This window comes from Homarus americanus, unplaced genomic scaffold, assembly GCF_018991925.1.
Source record: "Homarus americanus isolate GMGI-L3 unplaced genomic scaffold, GMGI_Hamer_2.0 scaffold24781, whole genome shotgun sequence".
Classification (NCBI taxonomy): domain Eukaryota; kingdom Metazoa; phylum Arthropoda; class Malacostraca; order Decapoda; family Nephropidae; genus Homarus; species Homarus americanus.
Genome location: NW_024723430.1, coordinates 30,001 through 56,270, shown reverse-complemented (window position 1 = coordinate 56,270; position 26,270 = coordinate 30,001). Strand labels below are relative to the sequence as shown.

Below are 26,270 nucleotides of genomic sequence, written 5' to 3'. Positions count from 1 at the left end.
GACGTCAGGTTGTAGTAGTTTCTTCAGAGAGGTGGGAGGGAAAGAAGGAAGGCGTGAGGGAGGGAGGGAGGGAGGGAGGGAGGGAAGGAAGAAGGAAGGAAGGAAGGAAGGAATGAAGGAAGGAAGGAAGGAAGGAATAAAGGAAGTAAGGAAGGGGGGAACACAAGGTGGGAGGGAGAGAGGAAGGAAGGAAGAAAGGAATGAAAGAGGGATCTTTTTTTTATAAGAAATCGTGAGTATTGTTACGCCATACAGAAAATGTTACTAATAATTGATGTTATAAAGTTACTGCGCCTCAACAACTATGAGACCTTTAAACCGTGTAACAAGTATTTACATCAGTCCTCCTCCAACAGTTCATTAGACAGTCACTCTCAGTCCTCTCCTTCCCCCCACAGTTACAAGTTGCTGGACATACTTGGGTTCATGAGTGTAACAGACCCTCACATTCTCTTGGTCCCGTCGCCCCAACATTCACAGCTAAATGATTCCACCTGTTGACAACTTTCTCTCACAAAAACAAGTGATAATTTCTTTTGGTTTACCTTTAAGGCTGTGACATTCTAGTATAATTGGACTTTAGTAATTATTTATCACTATTGTAATCTATAATTGATGTATAATAAAAAAGATGAATATTATATAGAATTACTAAGACTTGAGACCAACTGAACAGAAGTCGTAAACATCACCAGAATAAAAACAATGAACTCTACTCGCACTGCTGAAGGAAAAAAGTAACGACATAGAAATCTAGGTGAGAAAAGTTTCATAGCTTTCTCCTACACGGACGGACGGACCCCTCACACGGCTCTCTCCTGCAGTACACTAGGCGCCCCTGGGAACTACTGCCGTGTTATCACCTCACAAAAAACACGTGGAATTGGATTAAAGTGAGTGAGATTTAGGTCAATAGTAGGGAAGGAACACAGAGGAAGGGAACAGTATTTGGTGAGGGAGGGAACAGGACCTGGTGAGGGAGGGAACACATAGGGAGGGAACAATACCTAGTGAGGGAGGAAACACAGAGGGAGGGAACAGTACCTGGTGAGGGAACACAGAGGGAGAACAGGACCTGGTGAGGGAGGGAACATACAGGGAGGGAACAATACCTAGTGAGGGAGGAAACATAGAGGGAGGGAACAGTACCTGGTAAGGGAGGGAACATCGTAGCCCTTATCTATGTAGACCTTGCCAGCAGGTACAGCCATAGTCAGCAGTAGTCGTCGCTGTTTCACCTTGCTGCCTTCGTCGTTAAACGCTTCCCTGAGTTCCTGGTGGGAGAGGAGGGACGCGTTAGGCTGGTGCTTGAGTGACACTGTTATTATTCATGGATATTCATAATGTTACACACACACACACACACACACACACACACACAGACAAACATACACAACACATACACACACACACACACACACAAGAGAAACTAGTAAACACCTTCTGGCTCTTTAACTAATCGGGTTGGTCACTTGGTCTCAAAGAAAACGGGGGTGGCGCCTCTCAAGGGCTACCTGCTCTAAATGTCAAGTTATGTTCACATTTTCCTTCTTTTTTTTCCCGTCTCTCACTGTTCTAGTTGGCGACGGGAATTTGTTCAAGGAAATGTCATCCTTATTGGAGTTTTGTCCAGTGGTGGAGTGTGTAATGTTGTTTTTTTGTCCTGAGGGAGGGGGGTAAGAGGTATTATATAATGGAATGTTTTGTCCAGTGAGGTTGTGATAAGATTTTGTCCAAGAAAGGGGGGAGGAAGTTATAAGATGGGATTTTTTGTCCAGCCTATAATCTGTCCAAAAGGGATTTTGACCATCGGGAATTTACTCATTCAGGCGAAGTAAGTAAATTTTGTCCGAAGTAAATTTATCTGATTAGTAATTTTATCCGACTGGTGATTTTGTCCGACTGGTGATTTTATCCGACTGGTGATTTTGTCCGACTGGTGATTTTGTCCGACTGGTGATTTTGTCCGACTGGTGATTTTGTCCGACTGGTGATTTTGTCCGGCTGGTGCTTTTGTCCGATTGGTGATTTTGAGAAAGGAACGACTCTTTCAGTACCATCTGTCGTACCATCAAATAGTACCAGTTTTTACCGAGTTACTGTCAGGTACCGTCCAGACGGCTAAAGAGAGAGAGAGAGAGAGAGAGAGAGAGACCTAGTATATCACGTAGTATTTACCTCCTAGTACAGATGATGTCAGGGGGGGGGGGGAGAGGGTGAGGGAGGGAGGAGGGGGTGAGTGGTCCAGGATGAGGCAGGTTGAGAGTGAAAGTGAGTGAGTGTGTGTTAGTGTGGGTAGTCTGACCCCTGAGCCACTCTGGACTAACCTAGTGGACCATTTAGTTGTGGACCAAACCAGAGGACCAATCTAGTGGACCAAATTACTGGATTAGTCAAGATTTGTAAGCCAACCCACTGGTCCATTTATACATTTATACCCTGTGGACCATTCCATGGGCCCAACACAGTGGACCAGCGAAAACATTACGACTGAACCACGAAAACATTACGCCTGAACCACGAAAACAAACAGAAACGAAAAGCCAGAAAAATCCTAAAATTATTGAATGAAACCATGACACTTAGCCTCCACGAAGAGGTATACATACAAGCTATTGGAGGAAGAGGAAGAAAATAAGAGGTGGAGGAGGAAGAAGGGGTAAGGAAGAGAAGGAAACAGTAATGGTGAGGAAGGAGGAAAAGAGGGAGGATGAGGAAGAGCAGGAGGGAGTAAGGAAATGAAGGAAGCATAAAATGGAGGAGGAGCCATTGCTGCCCTATTTGCCACTGGTAACGCAGCCCATGACAAAACAGGAGAGAGAGAGAGAGAGAGAGAGAGAGAGAGAGAGAGGTGGCTGGACCGCTGCTATGACGGAAGATGAGGGAGAGATGAGAGAAAGTGTTGACGACGGCATCTGTGTAGCTTTATGTATACAGGACCACACCTGAGAAGAAGAAGAAGAAGAAGAAGAAGAAGAAGAAGAAGAAGAAGAAGAAGAAGAAGAAAAGAAGAAAGAAGAAGAAGAAGAAGAAGAAGAAGAAGAAGAAGAAGAAGAAAAAGAAGAAGAAGAAGAAGAAGAAGAAGAAGAAGAAGAAAAAAGAAGAAAAAAGAAAAAGAAGAAGAAGAAGAAGAAGAAGAAGAAGAAAAGAAGAAGAAGAAGAAAAGAAGAAGAAGAAGAAGAAGAAGAAGAAGAAGAAGAAGAAGAAGAAGAAGAAGAAGAAGAAGAAGAAGAAGAAGAAGAAAAAGAAAAAGAAAAAGAAAAAGAAAAAGAAGAAGAAGAAAAAGAAGAAGAAGAAGAAGCAGAAGAAGAAGAAGGTAGTTCCCCCGTACATGTGAATAAGAGAATACATCTTGATACGTAAAAAAACTAAATAGTTCAACACTGACACTATTTTCACAGCTGTCTTGGTGTCGTAGCTTACGAGAACCACTTCAATCCATTCTTTTACACTTTCAAGGAGAGGTGGGAAATGTATGAAATTTCGAGGATTCATGATCTGGTGTGTGTGTGATGGTCATGTGGTCGGGGAGAGAAAGTCGTTCTGGGAGAGTGTTGGATGGGGAACCTCAAACCTGCCGTCACCCAGGAGAAACTCAGCTTAATGTGGACATAGAGTGATGCTTCGATGCTGTTTTGTGAATCAGTTTCGTTTATTGTTTCATGAAGCAGTTTCGTTATTTTACTGGTTGACTATATCTTAAAGTTGTGTGTCTATAGGTAATTTGACCCATGTAAAGTAGCTTCGTTGCTTCACCGGTGCTTCGAAACTTAGTGTAGTATCTTAGACCTCAAGGAGAAGAACGAGGGAAACGTTGCTTCACTGTTTTATTGGTGACCCGGAACGTGACAGTGATTTTTCTGGCTACACTAGGTACGGCCGCTGGTGGTGTAGGGGGGTGGTGGTGTAGGGGGGGTGGTGGTGTAGGGGGGTAAGGGGGTGTAAGGATGTGGGGGGGGGGTGTTTAGGGTTCACTGCTTCTTTGGTTCATTACAACTCCACTAATCTTAAATAATAAAAGGTAAAGCTAGTGTAGTGTGTCTTGGATATTTCACAAATTCCCTGGATAAACTTGGATGTTTCATTGTTACATCGAAACAGTGGCGTAGGCTTAGGCAGCACCACATGTAGCTGCAGGGAGCGGTGGTGACGCTATTAGAAGAGAGCGGACAGTGAAAGTGAAGCCTCGGGCGATGAACGAGACTGATCCCTCGACCCAGTGTTGGTCCCCTCGCCCTCGAAGCTCCGAAACAGAAGCCTCTACGATTTCTTTCTTTCTTCATATATAACTTTATGTATTAATTACTCATGTAGTTTGTTATGTCATTAAATCCTGATTAATCACTGTTCAATAGTACGTTTTACAATTAACAAGAGTAATTATATGGAAGTAATTTTCGACAAACACAATAAGGTGTCTGTTTATAACTGTGTCGGTGTTGGAGGCCTTCTGTTGGTGTAAGTAAATGTCAACATGTGAACATGAATAATGAACACATAAACATTACGTCCACAAGCGTTATACACATGCCTGTCACGCACACACAAACGCAAGACACACATGAACGCAAAAGTCAAACACGTCACACAAAAGGACGCAAAAAGAGAATTTGCAATAATTTACCTGACACACGGCATCCTTATCAGACCGTAACCGAACACCTTGACACACACACACACGTCACTACCATAGATTGTGTGTGTGTCAAGGTTAAAGATATAATGTTTGTTACTAACACAGTTATTACGTCGAGGCCTCATAAGAAACAGGAAGGGGGAAGGGCTGGTAGTGGCCGACACACACGTTAAGGTGATGAGTGAGGGAGAGTGAGATAAAGAGAGGGAATGTGAAGGAGAAACATTGTATGAGAGTGAGAGAGAGAGAGATACTGGACTATAATGAACACTGAGAATTAACACCCACTTAACCTAACCTAACCTAACTTAACCTACCACCACCCACCACCATCCACCACCCACCACCACCCACCAAGACCTGATCAAGTTGCCATTTAAACTCACAGAAAGTAAACAAACCCTGATATTTGTCACCTATTGAGTCATCGTCATTATCTCACCTGGCGTGTTGTTAAGCACACTTCTCACCTTGTTAACGCCTGACACGTGAACCTTTAGTCTGCATCTTCAGGAATCCGCTGAAGAAGTACGCAGCAGTAAGTAAGTCGGGCAAGAATGCGGATTTAAGCGTTTTCCTGTTATAAATCCGACAGTAAGAGGACTATTGGCATTTTAGAAGGTGACGTTTCAAGGAGTGTGTGTGTGGTGAAGGAGGGCAGTAGCGGGGGGTGAGTACAGAGGAAGACGTGACATATTGGCTGCTGCAGAAGACGTAGACACAACAGCAGAAGGACTGACCGATATAGCAGTAACAGCAGCAGGATGACCTCTGGTGATAAAAGCAGCAGTGGGTGAATCAGCAGGGGTAGGAGCAGGACCATAAGGAGCAGGTGACCAGAGACAACAAGAGCACCAGCAGGAGGCGGAGGAACAACCTTGAGGTCGGGTGTCAGGAACGGACGGACACCCACCACCACTACCACAATCACCAGGCATAACCACAACAACCAAAACCTACTATCATCTACCATCACCTACCACCGCTACCACAATCATCACCTACCACAACAACCAAAACCTACTATCAACTACCATCACCTACCACCGCTACCACAATCATCACCTACCACAACAACCAAAACCTACTATCATCTACCATCACCTACCACCGCTACCACAATCATCACCTACCACTACTATCATTACCACAATCACCACCTACCACTACCACAATCACCATGCACCTATCACTACTACCACCACCATCACCACCACAATCACCACCAACCATAATCCCTATCTACCACCCACCACCTACCATAATCACCACTACCACCACAATCACCACTACCACCACCACAATCACCACCAAGCATAATCACCATCTACCACAATCACCACCCTCCATAATCACCATCTACCACCACCATTACTTCTTCATCATCTTGCAACACTCTCCCTCCGTGTTACTGAGGACCTGTTTATTCACCAACCTTGTCGAGTGTTTGTACTGAGAGCCTCCCCCCTTCTTCCCTCTCTCCCTCCCTCTCTCCATCCCGGTATCAGGGAGGGACGTTTCCTTCTCAACCAACCTTGCCAACTGGGGGTAAGAGGCGCTAACCGGGAGGGGCATCCGGTCTTACCTGCCCACGAGCACAAGGCCACCTGGGTGGAAGTGTCTGCAGGTGGGGTGACCACTTGACTAATTAGTTTTTACGTGACAAAGAAATTGTTGCGGATGGGTTTATTTCTCAACTGGTTTAGGTTTATTGTGTTGGTTTTTATCAGAGAGGAAGGGGTTTATTTAAGGTTTATGTCTAAATAAGTTTTTTTTTTACCCAAGGATTTTTTTTAAGTTTTAATATAAAGCAAAAAGGTTTTGTTTAATAGGTTTTTACTGAAAGAAAAAACCGACGGATTTTATTTACATATTTTCTCGTGAATAAGAACGAAAAGTTTTTAATACAGGTTTTCACTTAAAGAAGGAAGTGTGGAGACTTAGTGTTCGGGATATGAAAGAAGTCTTATGTGATATTTTCAACCAGATGAAAGAACTTATAAATGTTCGTTTTTATTAAAAGAAGGAAGCGCTTTGTGTTAATCTTAAGAAAAATGAAAGAAACATTATATATTTTAACTTTAAGAAGAAAAAGAAGGCAGTGTGTTGAGTTTAGTTTTAGTTAAAGGAATAAATCGCGTTTCTCGACACACACACACACACACACACACACACACACACACACACACACACACACACACACCGATAGATATAAGAACAGCACCATCCCATCTATTGTTAAAATAATAAACAACTCCTGATTTATGTACTGTACAGACCTGTAAATGTATTCAATGCATATTATATCATTATGTTTAAATCAAATGTAAGTCTGTATATTTTCAGCCACCGGCTGCAACTCTATTAATAAACCGTTTATTAATATTATTAGTATTATTAGTATATTACACACACACACACACACACACACACACACACACACACACACACACACACAGTATATCCAAAGAAGCTATTTTTGTGTATTAGACTTTAATTAAGGTGGATATTCTTAAGTATGATGGATATTATTAAGTAGGATATTGTAAGTGAGATGGACATATACTTTAGGGAGGATGGATATATTTTAAGCAACAAGGATAGATCGGTCTATTAGTTACCTGTTTGTCTGTCTGTCTGTCTATCTGTCTCTGTGTCTGCCTGCCTGTCTCTCTCTATGTCTGTCTCTTTTGGCTAACATTACATCAAGGATGACCCAATGTTTACATAACTGTAACTAAACATGTAAACACAACCACTCAGAGTCGTGTTTACCTTTCTCAACACTCTACCTTGATGACGTCACTCTACCCCACTCTCACTAACTCTCTCCTTTGATGACGTCACTCTACCCTCTCACTCTCCCTTGATGGCGTCACTCTACCCTCTCACTCTCCCTTGATGACGTCACTCTACCCCCCCCTTTAACAAGACAACAAAACCTGATAATTAATCCAGAACTCCAATGGTTTTGACTATTTAATTTCATTTAATTAAATTTAAAGACAGACGAAGACATTAATAAAGAAACAAAGATAAAGGTGTATTATTTAAGAGGAAAAAATACAGGTATGTAAAATAATTAAGGAACAATAACACAGGTACCTACACACACAGGTACGTGCAGCCAATGGTAAATTAGCCACAGGTACAGGTACAACAATTACTTCAGAGGTAAATTTAGAGGCACAGCAACAAATACAGCTGCAGGTAAAGTTAAAATATAAATACAAGGATGACATCAGAGGTACATCAACAAATACAGCGACCAGAAAAACAACAAAGATATTCCGGAACAATAACATTCTACAAACACTTCTCATGAACAGTAACATTAATAAGTCAAGTAAACATTTATTCCACATTCCAGTGAGGATGTGAGGTGAGGTGAGGTGACGTGAGGTAAGCTGAGGTAACATTAGGGTGACGTCAGCAGTCCGTGATCCGCCCTGAGAACTGGTCCAGTCTAACCTAACCTAACCTAACCTAACCTTCCCCCAGGTAGCGTTAGGTCTGGTAATTAACAGGTACAATCAGCCGGAACAAGGAACTAATCCCCAAGTAAACAGAGTAATTGTCATCGCCTGTGAACTTTTGTGACTCTCGCCTGACCTTTTGTGACCCCGTGACGTCATGGGTGTGTTGCTTCTGGGTGACCTTAAGTGAAATTGCTAACTGTGAACTTGTTAATCTTACTTCCAGGTTAATTATATCATTTAATTTAACACGGTGAGGTAATGCTGTTGAATTTATCTATCTATATATCTATCCACCCATTCCGGGACTTAGAAACCTTCCATATCAGGATAGGTTAAAGAATCTTAACTTGCATTCCCTAGAAAGACGAAGAGTGCGGGGAGATTTGATAGAAGTATTTAAGTGGGTGAAAGGAATCAATAAAGGTGATATAGATAAAGTTCTTATAATATCCGAGCAGGATAGGACTCGGAGCAAGGGATTCAAGTTGGATAAGTTTAGGTTTAGGAGGGAGATAAGAAGAAACTGGTTTACAAATAGGGTGGTGGACGAGTGGAACAAGCTTAGCAACTTTGTAGTAAGTGCGGGAACTCTGGAAAGTTTCAAAGGGAGGCTGGATAGATTCATGGATGATAGAGAGTGGTAGTAACTCTCGACAGGAGCTGCCATGCACAGGCCAACCGGCCTATTGCAGACTCCTTATTTTCTTATGTTCTTATGTTCTTATAGATGGATAGATAATTAGATAGATAAATAGATATATAGGCAGATAAACAGATAGACAGATAGACACTCACGCGATCTTCAACATAATTCTCTTTCACATTACGAAACAAATTTCTGTTTCCTCAATGACGAACAAGTTTTATTCTGCATCTTGAAATAAATTCTTGTTTCTGCCGTGACGTAAGAGATGTATTCTGCTGTCTGCGTCGTCCGGATTTTTTCTTTTCGTAATTTGGAGACACAAATTTCTTCTCGATTTACCAAAACATTTTTTTTACTTTATTTAGGAAGAAAAAATAATCTTTCTTTGATATAAATTTCCACTGAATGTAAAGTCAGGTGTATACATTCTCAGCTGGGTGGACTGGGATTGAACCATCGACACATAGAGCAAGAGACGAGAGTTGTATCCACTCAGCCACCGCACCCTTTCTTACACTCACAAGAACATAATAACATAAGAAAATAAGGAGTCTGCAATAAGCCGGTTGGCCTGTGCATGACAGCTCCTGTCGAGAGTTACTACCACTCTCTATTATCCATGAATCTATCTAGCCTCCTTTTGAAACTTTCCAGCGTTCCAGCACTTACTACAAAGTTGCTAAGCTTGTTCCCCTCGTCCACCACCCTATTTGTGAACCAGTTTCTTCCTATCTCCCTCCTAAACCTAAACTTATCCAACTTGAATCCGTTGCTCCGAGTCCTATCCTGCTCGGACATTATAAGAACTTTATCTATATCCTCTTTATTGATTCCTTTCACCCACTTAAATACTTCTATCATATCTCCCCGCACTCTTCGTATTTCTAGGGAATGCAAGTTAAGTTTCTTTAACCTATCCTGATATGGAAGGTTTCTAAGTCCCTGAATCATTTTTGTCATTCTTCGCTGCACCGACTCTAGTGAATTGATATCCATTCTATAATAAGGGCACCAGAACTGAACCGCATAATCGAGGTGCGGCCTGACTAGCCCAAGACATAGCTGCAATAATTACCTACACTTCTAGATATAAAACCTAGTACTCTATTTGCCTTATTTCGAACATTAACGCACTGTTTTCTAGGCCGTAGGCGAGAAACCTCTTATTTTCCCTGACGCATCAATACATAATAAATCTCTCGGTTTTTTTTAGATTTATTTTCTTGAGACATTAATAGAAAATACATTAGCTTTTCTTTGACCAGTAAATATATTTCTTGAGTTAGTGTAAAATAAATTAGTTTTTTTTTTCTTATATTTATTTGACGATACGAAATAGAGAAAAAGAAACACGTAAATAAATATTCTCTCTTCAGCACTACGGAATCTACCTGCTGTATATTCTTATTTGTGTCTACCTGAGCCACCAACACCTACTGAAGGTCTGACCCACACTTCCTTCACTAAGTAATACATCAACTTGAATGTCACCAGAGAGAAGTGTTATTTATTTGGAGGCTTCTTCAGTGTGTGTGTGTAGAGAGAGAGAGAGAGAGAGAGAGAGAGAGAGAGAGAGAGAGAGAGAGAGAGAGAATATCCTGTAACGTTGCACCAGGAGACTGCTCCCCCACCTCTCGCCTCTCTTCTCCTCCTTCCCCTCCGCCCCCTCACCCCATCTCCCTCTCCTACCCTCCGCTCCCTCACCCCACTTAACTTCAGGACCTGATTCTCCCCTCCCTTTCCCACTCCCTCCCCCATTCGACCACCCACTTGGCCCTGACTCCTTCGGCCCTGACTCCCCTTCTCCTTAACCCCCCCCTCCCCCCACAGGTCTGCGAGTCCAGGTAGGTCGTGACCTGAAGATGACGCCAGGCCTTATTTCCGTGTCGTCTTCAGGTGAGGCGTGGGAGCCTATTTCAGGGTCGCGTAATGTCGATTTTTTTATGTAATATTAAATCGATAGAAGATTTGTATTAATTCAGTTTTTTAATGTTTTTGTATCTTTATTTATTTTTATTTGTTATGTTCATTGGAATTATCCCTCTTACTGTCATCATACAGATAGACTAATGGATAATTTGATGGATAGATATACGGATAGATGAATAGACATACAGGTAAATATTAACAAATAGACTGATAGCTAGAGATTGATGGATTGACCGACAGAAAGAAAGATAATAAGTTATAGATAGTTGTAGACAGAAGAAAACAGACAGGTAGAAACAGATTAATATACAGATAAAATGAGACAGGAAGAAAGACTGACAGACAGATATATAGAAAGACAGACAAAAAAATCCACATTAGACAGGCAGAGAGGTATTAACAAAACCTACATAGACAGACAGACACGGACAGATATAAACAATCCCTACAGACAGACAGACAGACTTCCTCCCCATAGTAGAGGGGAGGGAGAGGGAGGGGGGGGTGGGGGTTAGTACTGTCTCTGGTTAAAGAAGCGGCGGTGTGTTGTGTCCTTGTGGTGTGAAGGTGAACTAGTGGTGGTGTTGGTGTTGTAACCCTTCACCTTCCCTCCCTCACTGCCTCCCTCCCTCACTATCTTCTTCCCTCCCTTCTTCCCTTCTTCTCTCCCTGCCTCCCTCACTCCTTCCCTCCCTCACTACTTCCCCTCTTCCCTCCCTTCACTTCTTTCTTCTCTCCCTCTCTACCGTCTTCCCTCCCTCTCTCCCTCCTTATTCCCTCCCCTTCCTCCTCTCTTCTTTCACCACCACTTCTTCCTCACACACACACACACACACACACACACACACACACACACACACACACACACTCGACAGCCTTCACTTCCTAAACTGGAGAATCTTTCACCACGAACCAATGGCCTTTAGAACAGGAGACGAGGCCTGATCCACTTACCCACCGTACCCTGTCCTCTGTTATGTACTGTATCTGTATTAGAAGAACAGTGTGTGTGTGTGTGTGTGTGTGTGTGTGTGTGTGTGTGTGTGTGTGTTAGTGGTGTGGTGTGTGTGTGTGTGTGTGTGAGTGTTGTGTGTGTGTGGTAGTGGTGTGTGGTGGTGTGTGTGTGTGTGTGGTGGTGGTGTGTGTGTGGTGGGTGTGTGGTGGTGGTGGTGTGGTGGTGTGGTGGTGGTGGTGGTGGTAGTGGTGTGGGTGGTAGTGGTGGTGGTGGTGGTGTGGTGGTGTGTGTGTGTGGTGGTGTGTGTGGTGGTAGTGGTGTGTGGTGTGGTAGTGGTGTGTGTGGTGTGGTGGTGGTGTGTGGTGGTGTGGGGTGGTGGTGAGTGGTCGTGATGGTGTGGTGGGTGTGGTGGGTGGTGGTGTGGTGGTGGTGGTGGGTGTGTGTGGTGTGTGGTGTGTGTGTGGTGTGGGTAGGTGGTGGGTGTGTGTGTGTGGGTGGGTGTGTGTGGTGGTGTGTGTGTGGTGTGTGTGGTGGTGTGTGGTGGTGTGGGTGTGTGGTGGTGTGGGTGGTGGTGTGTGTGTGTGTGTGGTGGTGGTGGTGGTGGTGTGTGTGTGGTGTGGTGGTGTGTGGTGGTGGTGGTGTGGTGGTGGTGTGTGTGTGGTGGTGTGTGTGTGGGTGGTGTGGTGGTGGTGGTGGTGTGTGGTGGTGGTGGTGGTGGCGGTGTGGTGGTGGTGGTGTGGTGGTGTGGTGGGTGTGTGTGTGTTAGGTGTATCACCCTTGTCCCTATCACTAGTTTTTCCTCCTCAACACCCAGACATATTTCACCACAGCGGAGGCCATGAGGCTAGTCTGAGTGTTGGAAAGAACTCACTGACCATGTGTGGTGGTGGTGTGGTGGTGGTGTGTGGGTGTGGGTGGTGTGGTGGTGGTGTGGGTGGTGGTGTGTGTGGTGGTGTGTGTGTGTGTGTGTGGTGTGATGTGTGTGTGTGTGTGGTGTGTGGTGGTGTGTGTGGTGTGTGGTGGGGTGGTGTGATGGTGTGGTGGTGTGTGTGTGTGGGTGTGTGGTGGTGATGTGTGTGTGTGTGGTGTGTGTGGTGTGTGGTGGTGTGTGGTGGTGGTGGTGTGTGTGTGTGGTGTGATGTGGTGGTGGTGTGTGGTGGTGAGTGTGGGTGTGGGTGTGTGTGGGTGTGATGGTGGTGGGTGGTGGTGTGTGGTGGTAGTGGTGGTGGGGTGGTGGTGGTGGTAATGGTGGTATGTAGTAGAAGCAACCCATAGGTAGTAGTATAAGGTATTAAGTAATGGTAGTAGTAGAAGGTAAGTAGTAGTGGTGGCAAGTAAGTAAGAGAAAGTATAACAATAAGTATAACTATATACAACCATAGAACAGCAAGTATTGGCAAATCATGGCAACTAAGTAATAGTAGTAAGTACAATTATAGCATAAAAGGTTAAGAAGAGTACAACTATATAGAGAAAGTAAAATTTATAAGAAAGAAATATATAACATGTAGCAATAAGAACCATAAGAGTGATAGTATATAAGCAGCAAACGCGCAGCAGTGGTAACCCATAAAGCAGATAAATCATAAGAGCAGTGGCAACTTATGAAAGAGCAGCCCTACAGTATAAAGTATATAAGTGTGCTAACCTAAGTAGCAGCTACAAGCAGCAGATACCAAAGAAAGTAGGGTGGTAGAGGTGGTGGTAGTAGTAGTAATGGTAGTAGTAGGGTGGTGGTAATGGTAGTAGTAGTGGCATGGTGGTAGTAGTAGGGTAATGGTAGTAGTAGTGGTGGTAGAGGTGGGTAGTAATGTAGTGGAGGTAATGGTGGAGAGGGAGTAATGGTAGTAGGTGGTAGGTAGTAGTAGTGGTAATGGTGGTAGTGGTGGTAAGGTGGTAGTAGTGGTAAGGTGGTAGTAGTAGTGGTAATGGTAGTAGTAGTGGTGGTAGAGGTGGTCATGGAGTTGGGTGTGGTCACTGTGGTGAACTTTATCTTGTCCTGTTATAACGTTGTTCTGTTCAACGTGTTCTGCCTTCCCTCACCTAAAGCTTGCTCTCTGTTCACCTTATGATTAACAGTTACTGCATGGTGGTGGGGGGGTAACTGTTATGTTCACGACCCAGGTTATTGGTGTTATTTGTTCTTATATCGAGTTTTTATATGTACGTTGATGTATATATAGAGGACATGATTGTATATATTGGTGACCTTATATCAAGTATAGGATATTGAGCGTATCATTTTATATCGAACAAGCCATTTCATAAATGCCTTTATATCAACTAGAATTATCCAAATTTATAAATGAGGTGATTATTGTATTTATATAATCTTATATCGCTCTGGAGGTCTGTTCACCTTGACATATAACACGCATACATTCACACACACCTTCATATAGCTTGTAACCCTGATATATAACCACACGCGAGACATTACTAAAGGTTCTACTTACAAAAATACTAATGTCAACAAGATTTTCATAAGACGAAAAAACAAAAACAAATACAAAACAAGGAGGATTCGAACCCTTTTATTTGAGGTTTCTTGTTTGAACCTCCTCGCCATAATATCAGATGAAAATATAAGTAACAGGGGATTCGATACCTTATACTTCATCCGGGTGTCATTGGGTGATCCTCCTCCACCATGAGACACGACAAACCTAATTTGTTTTCCTGAGTGAATACTTTCATTAGGGAAAACGACATTATTATTTTCCTATCCCCCAAAAATTACGATTATTATCATCGACAGGGAAAACGAACTCAATAATTCCCTGTAAAACCCATGGCACCCAGTATTGTCAAGGGAATCGAAACCACTATTTTCCTGCCTAAAAAATACTCACCGATACTATCGACAGGAGAAACGACCCTATTATTTTTCTATTGAAGTCATGGCACATATTATCTCGTTATATATATGTGTGTGTGTGTGTGTGTGTGTGTGTGTAGGGCGCCTGGTTCTGAGTCACTAGCCAGACAAGGAAATAGGTCATCACTTCTTGCGGGGGAGGGAAAGACCGGACACTACTGTAACGTTGTAATTTAATGTAGGAATAACTGTGCTGCAGGTACTGTACTGTAAGGTGTAGTGGAACACAATGAAGTACATTAGGTTAGGTTAGGTTATAGATCAGGTCAAGCTAGATAAGGTTAGGTTAGGTTAGGTTGTGTCTTACTAGGACTGGGACCCATGTGACCAACCATCTTAAGTCTACACTCAAACCTCCCCCTGACCAAAGTGGCCCTTACAACGGCTTCACACCCCTTCCTCCCTGACCAAAGAAGCCCACATTACCCCTCCCCTGACCAAATTAACTACCCCTACCCCTACTTTCCCCTCCCGGCCTCAGGTACACCAAAGACAGACACAGGAGCAGTAAGGTCATCCCCCGAATAGGAAATAACGCGGGTACAAATGTCTGGACCAGAGGGACTCCACCACACGTACCGACACACAACTCCCTACACCCGCGTCTCTTTGAGGTCCAGAAACACATTCCTCTCTACAACTGGTGATTGCAAGACGAGTTAACGGTATAATCGATGGTAATTTGATCCTAATATTTGTATCGTAGTGGTTTAGTTAGATACATGTTCATAGATCTAATTCAAAGGGAAAAAAAATCAAGGTAGGAGCTTCTGAGACTCCATCTTTGTTGTTGCTTAAGTGAGGTAGTTGGTGTCCTTCTCACATCACTAAGCTTGGGAAAATTTTTCATCATAAGAACATTTGAGTTTCCGGTTGAAGGTTAGGGAGGTTGATTACAACATCTTGTATCCTGTCTCTCCGGGTACTGACGATGACTCCACCTGCAGGAGACACACGGATACCCTCGTCAGGCGGGTGTTGGGGCTGGTTATCTTGTTCTCCTTCTTCCCTCCCTCTGACCCTTGCCACACTCACTTCTTCCTTCTCACTCCTGCCACACCCTATCTCTCCCTCTCCTATAACACTCCCTTCCCCTTCCCCCTCTCTCCCCTGTTACACTCTCTCCCTCCCTCTCACTCCTGCCATATTATCTCCCTTCTCTCTCTCTCACTCCCCCTTCCTCTTCCCTCCTTCTCTCTCTTTCATCTTCTTCCCTCCCCCTATTTTTCCTATTCAATCTAATATTGATTTTTCTCTCTCTCAACAACCAGGAGGTAGAGTAACGACAGCAGGCAGCCACAGATACTACCTAACACACCGTGACTTATTGTACAAGCCACAAGCAGCGTCCATATGGTTCTCCCTGCTGCTGGTGACGTCAAGTAAACAACACAGCAGAAAGGAGACGATCATGTTCACAATAATGGCGGCTGATACAAGGAAGATGGTGGTGGTGATGATGATGATGATGATGATGATGATGATGATGATGTAGAAAAGATGATGAGAGAGAGAGAGAGTCCATTCATCACCCAACAACAGCTTCAAACAGAGAGAGAAAGAGAGAGAGAGATAACGGTAGATGACGTCAGCAAGTGCCGCAACAACCTGTCAGTAAGACTAGCCACCACCCCCTCACCCCCGGGCCTATGTGAGGCTACCTGGACACACCATGAGTCCTGATAGATAGACCCACTCTGTGTGTGTGTGTGTTGCCTGGTGTGGGTGATGGTGTGGGTGATGGTGTTGGTGATGGTGTGGGTCGCCTCCAACCATCACATAAAATCATTATATAATACTGTAAATACCGTCAAGTGTCGCCTTTCACCGCCGACAGTAAACATGTCATAATTTTTTTCTTTCATAGAACCTTTGTGTGTGTGTGTGTGTGTGTGTGTGTGTGTGTGTGTGTGTGTGTGTGTGTGTGTGTGTGTGTGTCATCATGGAAGCTTAGTACGTTCCAAAACAGTTTGTGTTGAACATCAAGAAACAAACTTATGTATTACGACACCTTCACACTGATGTACCTGAGAGAGAGAGAGAGAGAGAGAGAGAGAGAGAGAGCTCGAACAGAACAAAAACATCAAGAGCCCAAGTACTCACCCTGACCAACGCCGCATAGTTCTCTCTGTCCTCCGGGGCGGAACCATCGCGAGACGCCGGGTACTCCCAGTCCAGATCGAGACCGTCAAAGTTGTATCGTCTGAGATGCTTGATGGTTGAGATGATGAAGGTCTTACGGAACTCAGGCAGAGACACCAGTTCACTGAAGCGACCGGAGCCTTCATTCCACCCACCGATAGCCAGGAGGGTTTTGAGGGCCTTATTGTACTGCTTCAGCCCGTTGAACTTGGCATAGCCACCTGGGGTTGTGGATGAGGAAAAGGAATGTCAGAGGAAGGGTTTAGTGCATGGTATTGATGGGAGTTTTTGTTGATACTACCACTCTCTCCTGGGCCACACACACACACACACACTTTCCTCCCCTACATCACCACTGCACTATACACACTACACAACACCTATCTTTCTTACTTAACTCCCTTCTCTCTCTCACACACACACACACCTACACCCCCCCCCACCCCACCCACACACAAACACTTACCTTGTTCAATATCCTGGTAAGAATCGAAGGGTTTTATCTCAAACTCATCCGTGAGGCCACCAAAGGCATAGACCAAATGGGTACACAAATAAGGGTTAATATTCTGCGGTGTGTACTTGGCTAGTCCCTTCCTGTACACGGACCAGTTAGTGTAGTAGCAGACCACTTTCTTGTTTCTGTCCTCTGCTTGTCGTTTGTCTATCTCATCTGTAAAGGAGAGACAAAAAGAGACATTATGATTGGTTGTTATGGATGGGTAATATTAAGAGAGACGTTCTGATTGGTTATGGTTGGGTAATATTAAGAGAGACGTTCTGATTGGTTGTTATGGATGGGTAATATTAAGAGAGACGTTCTGATGGGTTATGGTTGGGTAATATTAAGAGAGACGTTCTGATTGGTTGTTATGGATGGGTAATATTAAGAGAGACGTTCTGATTGGTTGTTATGGATGGGTACTATTAAGAGAGACGTTCTGATTGGTTGTTTTGGATGGGTAATATTAAGAGAGGCGTTCTGATTGGTTGTTTTGGATGGGTAATGTTAAGAGAGACGTTCTGATTGGTTATGGTTGGGTGACATTTTGAGATATTGTTTACATTGAGAAATATGAAGGGTTTGGTTAGGTTAGGTTAGGTGGGAGATATATGCAGATAGATTGGTGGGAAGGTGGGTAGAGAGAGAGAGAGAGAGAGAGAGAGAGAGAGAGAGAGAGAGAGAGAGAGAGAGAGAGAGAGAGAGACAACCATGAACCAAATTAACCTTCTTTTTTTTGGTTAACACACGAAGGTAATCAACCAACCATTAGTCACCTGGTCACATCAAGGTTACTAATTAGCCTCCAGGTGTGACTCGAAGTAAGGTAACTGTTATTGTTAATTAAGATATGCCGGTCAGGTGTGGTCTAGCCTGGGTGAAGGTGGCTGGGAATTGCTTCAAGGTCGAGTGGGGGGAGAGGGAGGGTGAGTGGGAGGGAAGGGGAATTGGTGATTGGGGGGGAATGTGCGTGAGAATGGTGTGTGTGTGTGTGAGAGAGAGAGAGAGAGAGAGAGTAACGACATAATTTAAGGCCAGAGAAGCGATGATGGAAAGAGGTGAAGGGCAGAAGAAACGGAGGAAGGAAGAGAAAGTAAGAAGCCAAAAGAGGAACAAGCAACACGCGATAAAGATGGAAGAGTTAACACGGGATAAAGATGGAACCGTACACTAAATATACAGACAGACACACAGGCAAACAGACAGACGGTCACATACATATCTATACACAGAGACATACACACATACAAATATAGACAGAAATACAGACTTACATACAGTAGAAAGACAGACATACGGTCACACAATAGACAGACAGACATACGGTCACACAATAGACAGACAGACAGTTATCGGCCGGTATCTCAGGAGCATCACGGTGTTAAGTCACCTCATTCAAGGACAGTCACTTGAAGGTCAGTCAGTCTACTGTAAGTGTTATGTTACTGATTAGACTGTGAGGTTAGGTTAGGTTATGTTAGACTGGAAGGTTATATTGAGGAGAAACCACAGGTGACTAGATATTTGACCGATCAGACAGACAGATAGACAGCCAGAGAGACAGACAGACAGAGAGGGAGAGCAGGAGTGAAGAGGGAGGGAGGGAGGAAGGGAAGGAGGGTAGGAGTGAGGAGGGAGGGATGGAGGGAAGTGTGTCCGCGGTGTTGGGTAAGCCGATGTGCTGATAATGATGAGGTCGTGATGATCAGTAATGAATACAACATATGATAGAGAGAGAGAGAGAGAGAGAGAGAGAGAGAGAGAGAGAGAGAGAGAGAGAGAGAGAGAGAGAGAGAGAGAGAGAGAGAGGTGATTGATTTGTCACGCTGACCTACTACCCAGCACCAAGACACAATGTAACTTCACCACACTTCTACCAAACCACACCACACCCACCACCAGACGCCCACAAGCAGCACCGGAGGCCAGTGGCTGTAAGCGCCAGGGTGTCAGTATGGACAGGCCAGGGGGGTGGTTGGAGATGAAGGGGGGGGGGGGCATGGAAAGGTCAAGGGAGGGAACTGAGAAACATGAAGAGACAACAAAGGAAAACACAGACTAACGAGGGAGTAGAAGATGATGGAGGGAGGGAGGGAGACTTGTGGGGCTGTGTAACCAGTGGAGTTCCCCAGGGGTCAGTACTGGGCCCACTCTTGTTCATAATCTACATAAACGATCTAGATACTGGGATCAGCAGTGACATAAGTAAGTTTGTGAATGACACCAAAATAGGGCGGCAGATTAATTCAGGGCAGGATGCAAATGCACTACAGGAGGGTTTAAATAAACTGCAGGAGTGGTCAGAAAAATGGCAAATGAAATTCAACACCAGCAAGTGCAGCGTACTTAATATTAGAAGAACAAATACTGTCAATGTATACAGCCTTAACATCAACCTAGAGAAGTCGACTTGTGAAAGAGACTTAGGGGTACTTGTAAGCCCGGACCTACGGCCTAGAAAACAGTGCGTTAATGTTCGAAATAAGGCAAACAGAGTATTTGGTTTTATATCTAGAAGTGTAAGTAATAAGAGTGCAGAGGTCTTATTGCAATTATATCTTGCGCTAGTCAGGCCGCACCTCGATTATGCGGTTCAGTTCTGGTGCCCTTATTATAGAATGGATATCAATTCACAGGAGTCGGTGCAGCGAAGAATGACGAAAATGATTCCGGGACTTAGAAACTTCCATATCAAGATAGGTTAAAGAAACTAAACTTGCATTCCCTAGAAAGACGAAGAGTGCGGGGAGATATGATAGAAGTATTTAAGTGGGTGAAAGGAATCAATAAAGGGGATATAGATAAAGTTCTTATAATATCCGAGCAGGATAGGACTCGTAGCAACGGATTTAAGTTGGATAAGTTTAGATTTAGGAGGGAGATAGGAAGGAACTGGTTCACAAATTGGGTGGTGGACGAGTGGAACAAGCTTAGCAACTTTGTAGTAAGTGCTGGAATGTTGGAAAGTTGTAAAAGGAGGCTAGATAGATTCATGGATGATAGAGAGTGGTAGTAACTCTCGACAGGAGCTGCCATGCACAGGCCAACCGGCCTATTGCAGACTCCTTATTTTCTTATGTTATTATGAGAGAGGGAGGGAGGGGGGGGATGAAGGGAGGGGAGGGGTGATAAGAGGGCGAGTAGGAATAAGGTTGGGGTCGAGGGAGGTAAGGGGGAGTGGGAAAGGGAGTGGGAAGGAGGAAAAGAAGGGAAGGAGGAAAAGAAGGGAGGGAGGGAGAGAAACTACTAACTTAAAAACTCCTACATATTTCTCCAAAACACTTGACTACCACAACCACTTAGCTCTCTTGTCTCAGCACCACTACCACAACGCCACCACGAGCAATCACCTGCGTCTGGCGTTCGTTTCCTCACCCCCTCCTCCCCCACAATACCACCCTTACGAAATCAACACCAGACGAACGATCGCTTGACTCCCAATATCACTTGACCACACTTTAAAGCACCTCATTTGCATATTACCTGTCTCGATACCTGTTTGGCGTTCAGTTGTGTGATCATTAGGTTAGGTCAGGTTAGGTTAGGTTAGGTTAGGTTAGGTCAGGTTAGGTCAGGTTAGGTTAGGTCAGGTTAGGTTAGGTCAGGTTAGGTTAATTTTTTAAATATTTTTCTTTAAGGTTGAATTGTTTGTTTTGAGTTTGTATTAATATATTTTGTTGTTTGTTTTGATATAAATTGTTTTCTGGTCGAATTCCTTTTGGCTGATGTGTGTTTATGTGTCGTTTTTGTCAACACAGGTGGAAAGTGCTACTGACTACCTCAAGTAATGCTCCTTAATGTTCTACTGTCATCTACCACGTAACAGTAACGCTCCTTATACTGTTACCTGCCACGTAACAGTAACGCTCCTTATACTGTTACCTGCCACGTAACAGTAACGCTCCTTATACTGTTACCTGCCACGTAACTGTAGTGTCCAGTTTTTATTGTTCCTTTACCTGCCTTTGAAATTACCGATGACTTATCACCTAAATTATCACTTGAATATAGATAGATAGATAGATAGATAGACAAAGGTGTATGTACGTGGTTGTAATATAATAGAAAAGTAATTGAGAGAGAGAGAGAGAGAGAGAGAGAGAGAGAGAGAGAGAGAGAGAGAGAGAGAGAGAGAGAGAGAGAGAGAGAGAGAGAGAGAGAGAGAGAGAGAGAGAGAGAGAGAGAGAGAGAGAGAGAGAGAGAGAGAGAGAGAGAGAACTTGTTCACAAATATACTAAACCAAAAAAGAAGAAAATTTTAATATAATAACCAACACCTGAGCAACAACCCCCTGCCCATGTGTGTGTGTGCGTGTGTGCGTGTCTGTGTGTGTGTGTGTCTGTGTGCGTGTGGCCCAGCTTAAGTGACGGCCACAACTCATCAACATATTTTCTTCAGTGGTCAGGGAGTCAAGTTGTCTTAGTAACTAGTATATCAAGTCAAGCTGGCCAGGGGCGGCTTTAGAAGCTCTCGTATATAAAGCTTAAGCTCACCTTCGTCTAGAGTACCCGAGGAAAGCTTCAAGCTCTCGTATATAAAGCTTAAGCTCATCTTCGTCTACCGGGAAAGACTCAAAATTCCCACCGCTGTCAACATGAAAAGGAGGAGGAGGAGGAGAGAGAAAAGGAGGACGGAGAAGAGGAGGAGAAGAGGAGAGGAGGAGGAGGAGGAGGTACACAAGGGCGCTCCAGTATGAACAAGGTCAGCGGGACAGGGGCGTGGTCGATCTTGTGGAAGTGGAGCAAAAACCAGGACACCAGTACCCGAGGGGTCTGGGAGGGGGGTCTGGGAGTGGGGCCTGGGAGGGGGGCCTGGGAGGGGGGCCTTGGAGGGGGGCCTTGGAGGGGGGTCTGGGAGGGGGTCTGGTAATGTTGGGGGGTCGTGTTTCCATATAGACAGGCAGAAACACACATGCACTCCTATCTATCACAAATATACATTATAACTACTGTACATTCTAACGACCTAATATATTTCCGAAATCTCACTCAGCATCTCAATACAAATAAACTTGAAACAAAACATCCTCTCGGGGAAAAACAATCTCGACGAGTCAGTGAGGCGGAGGAGGTTGTACACAAGGGGTAAGTGAAGCAGCCCAACTGTTACCAAGTAAAAACAGTATCTAACAAGTCTTGCCACATCAGACGCCTACCTTAACATCCCTTATTGACCAATCAGAGCTCAGCAGCCTAGTGAGTCACGAGGGTTAGTTTCTCGTAAGGTGATGTAAGAACGTATAGGAACTGAGTCACTTTAACCTGCCACACACAGACTTACTCTCAGAGGTAAGGTAAATATTCCTATCACGTGCCGGATTATTTCACCTATGTAATGCTATCCTAACCTAACCTAGCTTGACCTAACCTAACCTGACCTAACTTAGCCTAACCCAACTTGATCTAACCTAGCCTGACCTAACCAAACCAAACAGAACCTAACCTAACCAAATAAAATCTAACCTAACCAAATAAAATCTAACCTAACTTAACCTAACTCTTTCCAGGTAGCGTTAGGGTATTTAACCACCAGTTGCAACAAGCTAAGGGGGTCTAATCTTCACGTAATCTAAACTCTCCTCTGATTAGTTAATGGCGGAAGACCTCAACTAATTAGTGTCCCTCCCTCCCTCCCTACCTCCCCACCACACTCACAGGATATAAAGGTATTGTAACTAGGATGATAACTATACTACGATAACTTATACCCCGTAAAATAACAATAACAACTACGATAACTTATACATCGTAAAATAACAATAACAACTACGATAACTGGTACCAAGATATCGTAACAGGAAACGAGTCATTTATTTTGTGTTATCGTGTGGTAAAAAAAATAATTAGTAATGACAGGTAAGCTCAGGTGGCGTCTGTGTGGTGTCAAGGCCAGGTAGGTCTGCAGAACACTGCTTCGATATCTGTCTGTCATAAATCAGTGGTGTGTGTGTGTGTGTGTGTGTGTGTGTGTGTGTGTGTGTGTGTGTGTGTGTGTGTGTGTGTGTGTGAGTGTGTGTGTGTGTGTGTGTGTGTGTGTGTGTGTGTGTGTGTGTGTGTGTGAGGTAAAACTTTCGGGACCTCAACCCTCCTGACATCTCCCCACACACACAATCACATCAATCACGTCATTAAACACAATCCAAAACATCAACCTTGACTCCTAAATACCGGAGTGTCCAGCCTAAGATCTTTAACTCAGCCTGAAATACCACAGGACAAGGTTACAAGGAAGAGGTCTGTCTGTCTGTCTGTGGGAGTTAGGCGTCAGCGCGATAACTTGAGAATAAATTGAGTTTAAGGTTTTATAGTTTTGGGGACACACACACACACACACACACACACACACAGACTACTCATCGCTCCAAGGCACCCTGGACAGGCTACAGGCATGGACTACGGAGGACAAGGTCACCATCAACCACACCAAAACCGTAGTCATGCACATCAATACCGCCACCACTCCAGTGCAAGCCCCAGCAGTCACAGTGGGTGCCCATCCTCTCCAGCTGGTGCAGTCTGCCAAACTCCTGGGTGTAACTATAGACAACAAACTTGACTGGAAGGCCCATGTAAATAACACAGTCAAGGCAGCCTCGTACCGTCTCTACATGCTACGAAGACTTAGGTCACTTGGGACACCCACGCCAGAGCTGAGGACCATCTACAACGCCTTTATTCTCCCCAAACTAACGTATGCGTCACCAGCCTGGTCGTCTTCTCTCAACTCCACCCAACAACGTCAGCTAGAGAAGGTACAGAAAAGGGCCTGCAGAATCATGCTCGGCGCAGAATACTCCGGCTACACCAACGCTCTCTCCACCCTGGAAATGCCATCCCTCCGTGACCTCCACCACCAAGCACTGGAAAGGTTTGGCCGTGGACTACTGCACCACCCTCGCCATCGCCACCTCCTGCAGCCCCCCCACCCAACTCGCGCAGTCCGCCACTACAACAAAATTCAGCCCATAAGAGCCCGCACCTATAGATATAAGAACAGCACCATCCCATCTATTGTTAAAATAATAAACAACTCCTGGTTTATGTACTGTACAGCCCTGTAAATGTATTCAATGCATATTATATCATTATGTCTAAATCAAATGTAAGTCTGTATATTTTCAGCCACCGGCTGCAACTCTATTAATAAACCGTTTATTATTATTATTATTATTATTATTATTATTATTATTATTATTATTATTATTATTATTATTATTATTATTACACACAAACCCAGGAATTTTAACATATCACCTGACATACACCTGAAGATCATTAACATCTACAACCCCCCACCACCCTCTCCCCACCACCCCCACCACCACACCTTGACACGCTCTTCCATACACTAAGTACAGGTAGTGTGGTGGGTAGTGAGGAGAATGGAACACCTGTCTCAGCCACTCCTCACCCATTCATAATAGTGAGAGAAAGTTATCTCCTGGTGGTGTTCTCTCTCTCTCTCTCTCTCTCTCTCTCTCTCTCTCTCTCTCTCTCTCTCTCTCTCATATTCCATCCGTCCCCCCTCTCTCTTCCTCCCTTCTCTCTCTTTCACTCCCTTCTGTCTCCCTTCCTCCTCTCCCCTCACAGTCCACCATACACCTTAAACCAGGAAGGGAAAGTTAGGTCAGGTTGCCACATTAATAATACCACTCCCGAGGCTTTCACTAGTCATCTACCACACACACACACACACACACACTCATGGTAAGGCAGGCCAGATGTGTGTGTGTGTGTTATCATGAAATTGAGCTGTCATGATCTCTAATGACCCCAACACATGTCATGACCCCAGCACGTGTCATGACCCCAATCCCATACTATTGCCATGACCCCAACACGTGTCATTACCCCAACACTAACCTTGACCCCCAATTGAGGAAAAATTCAACAATACTCTACACCAAAACACAAAAAAACTACCGTCATTTAGTACACAGCGACTCCCACAACAGGCAGTAATAACTACCCTTGACACCTTCCTATGACACCTTCTTATGACACCTTCTTATGACACCTTATGACAGTTTCGTGTTTTCGTTGATGAGTGCAAAACTTCTGTAAGTGTCAAGTTGAAGTGGATTGCCAAATACGTGACCTTTAAGTGCCTAAGTGCCAACAAGCTGTTTGAGAATTAAAATCTATTATAAAATTGACTAAAACGTCAAATGGCAACATGACCTTTGTTCTAATTATTAAACTAATATTAAAGAAAATCATTTTTTTTAGTGTTAACAAAAATATTAAATTAAATAGATAAATAATGTAAAACTATTTCTTTTTTCATGTGTTAGCAACAAGACGGAAACCATCCTCAGTGATCATCTATCAGAGTGAAACCTGCTTCAGTGATGGTGTGTGCGTGTGGGAGCTACTCCACCAGTGACCAAGGGGTGAGGGTGTGGTGTGGTGGGCTTATTTTGGGAACGAAACTATTGCACGACCGAGTGAAGCAACGAAACATTATTTACAAAACAAGACAAAAAAATAACTCTCACTGAGGTAACGAGATTTTCCCACCAATTGTCGAAACAGCGAGACCAGTTGACGATGAAGTGAAGCAGTAAAAAACTATTCGCTAGTAAGAGAAACAATGAATAAAAATTATTCACAAATAAACAAAACCAAAGAGATTTATTCACGAGTCAACGACGTAGTGGAATAAAAATTTATCAAATAACGAAGAAACGAGAATTACCAATAAATGAGAGAAACGTGAGATAAATGAAGCAGTGAAAAAATGCATCAATGAACCACTCCGGGAATATCTTGAGCCATGAAGCACAGAGCCTTTGTTATACCACAGTAATACCACACACACAAATACTCCACAGACACACCACACACCACAACACAACACCACAACCTCACCATCAACACAACACAACACCACAACCTCACCATCAACACAACACAACACCACAACCTCACCATCAACTTAACACACTCACAGCAACACACCACGACACGTCAACACCACAACCTCACCATCAACACAACACAACACCACAACCTCACCATCAACACAACACCACAACCTCACCATTAACACAACACAACACCACAACCTCACCATCAACTTAACACACCACGACACGTCAACA

The 26,270-nt window shown here is 44.0% G+C and overlaps 1 protein-coding gene across 7 annotated transcripts in view; it reads right to left on the bottom strand.

The window, feature by feature from the left end:
• LOC121863451 (probable chitinase 10) overlaps positions 1-26,270 on the bottom strand; it is a 61,452-nt gene that overhangs the window by 25,980 nt on the left and 9,202 nt on the right. For all 7 annotated transcript variants that reach the window (XM_042362109.1, XM_042362113.1, XM_042362111.1 and 4 more), the window contains exons 3-5: positions 17,132-17,338; positions 16,627-16,886; positions 1,150-1,274 (exon numbers count right to left, since the gene is read on the bottom strand). In XM_042362109.1, coding sequence (XP_042218043.1) covers positions 1,150-1,274; positions 16,627-16,886; positions 17,132-17,338 — 592 coding nt within the window. The remainder of the gene's footprint in view (positions 1-1,149; positions 1,275-16,626; positions 16,887-17,131; positions 17,339-26,270) is intronic.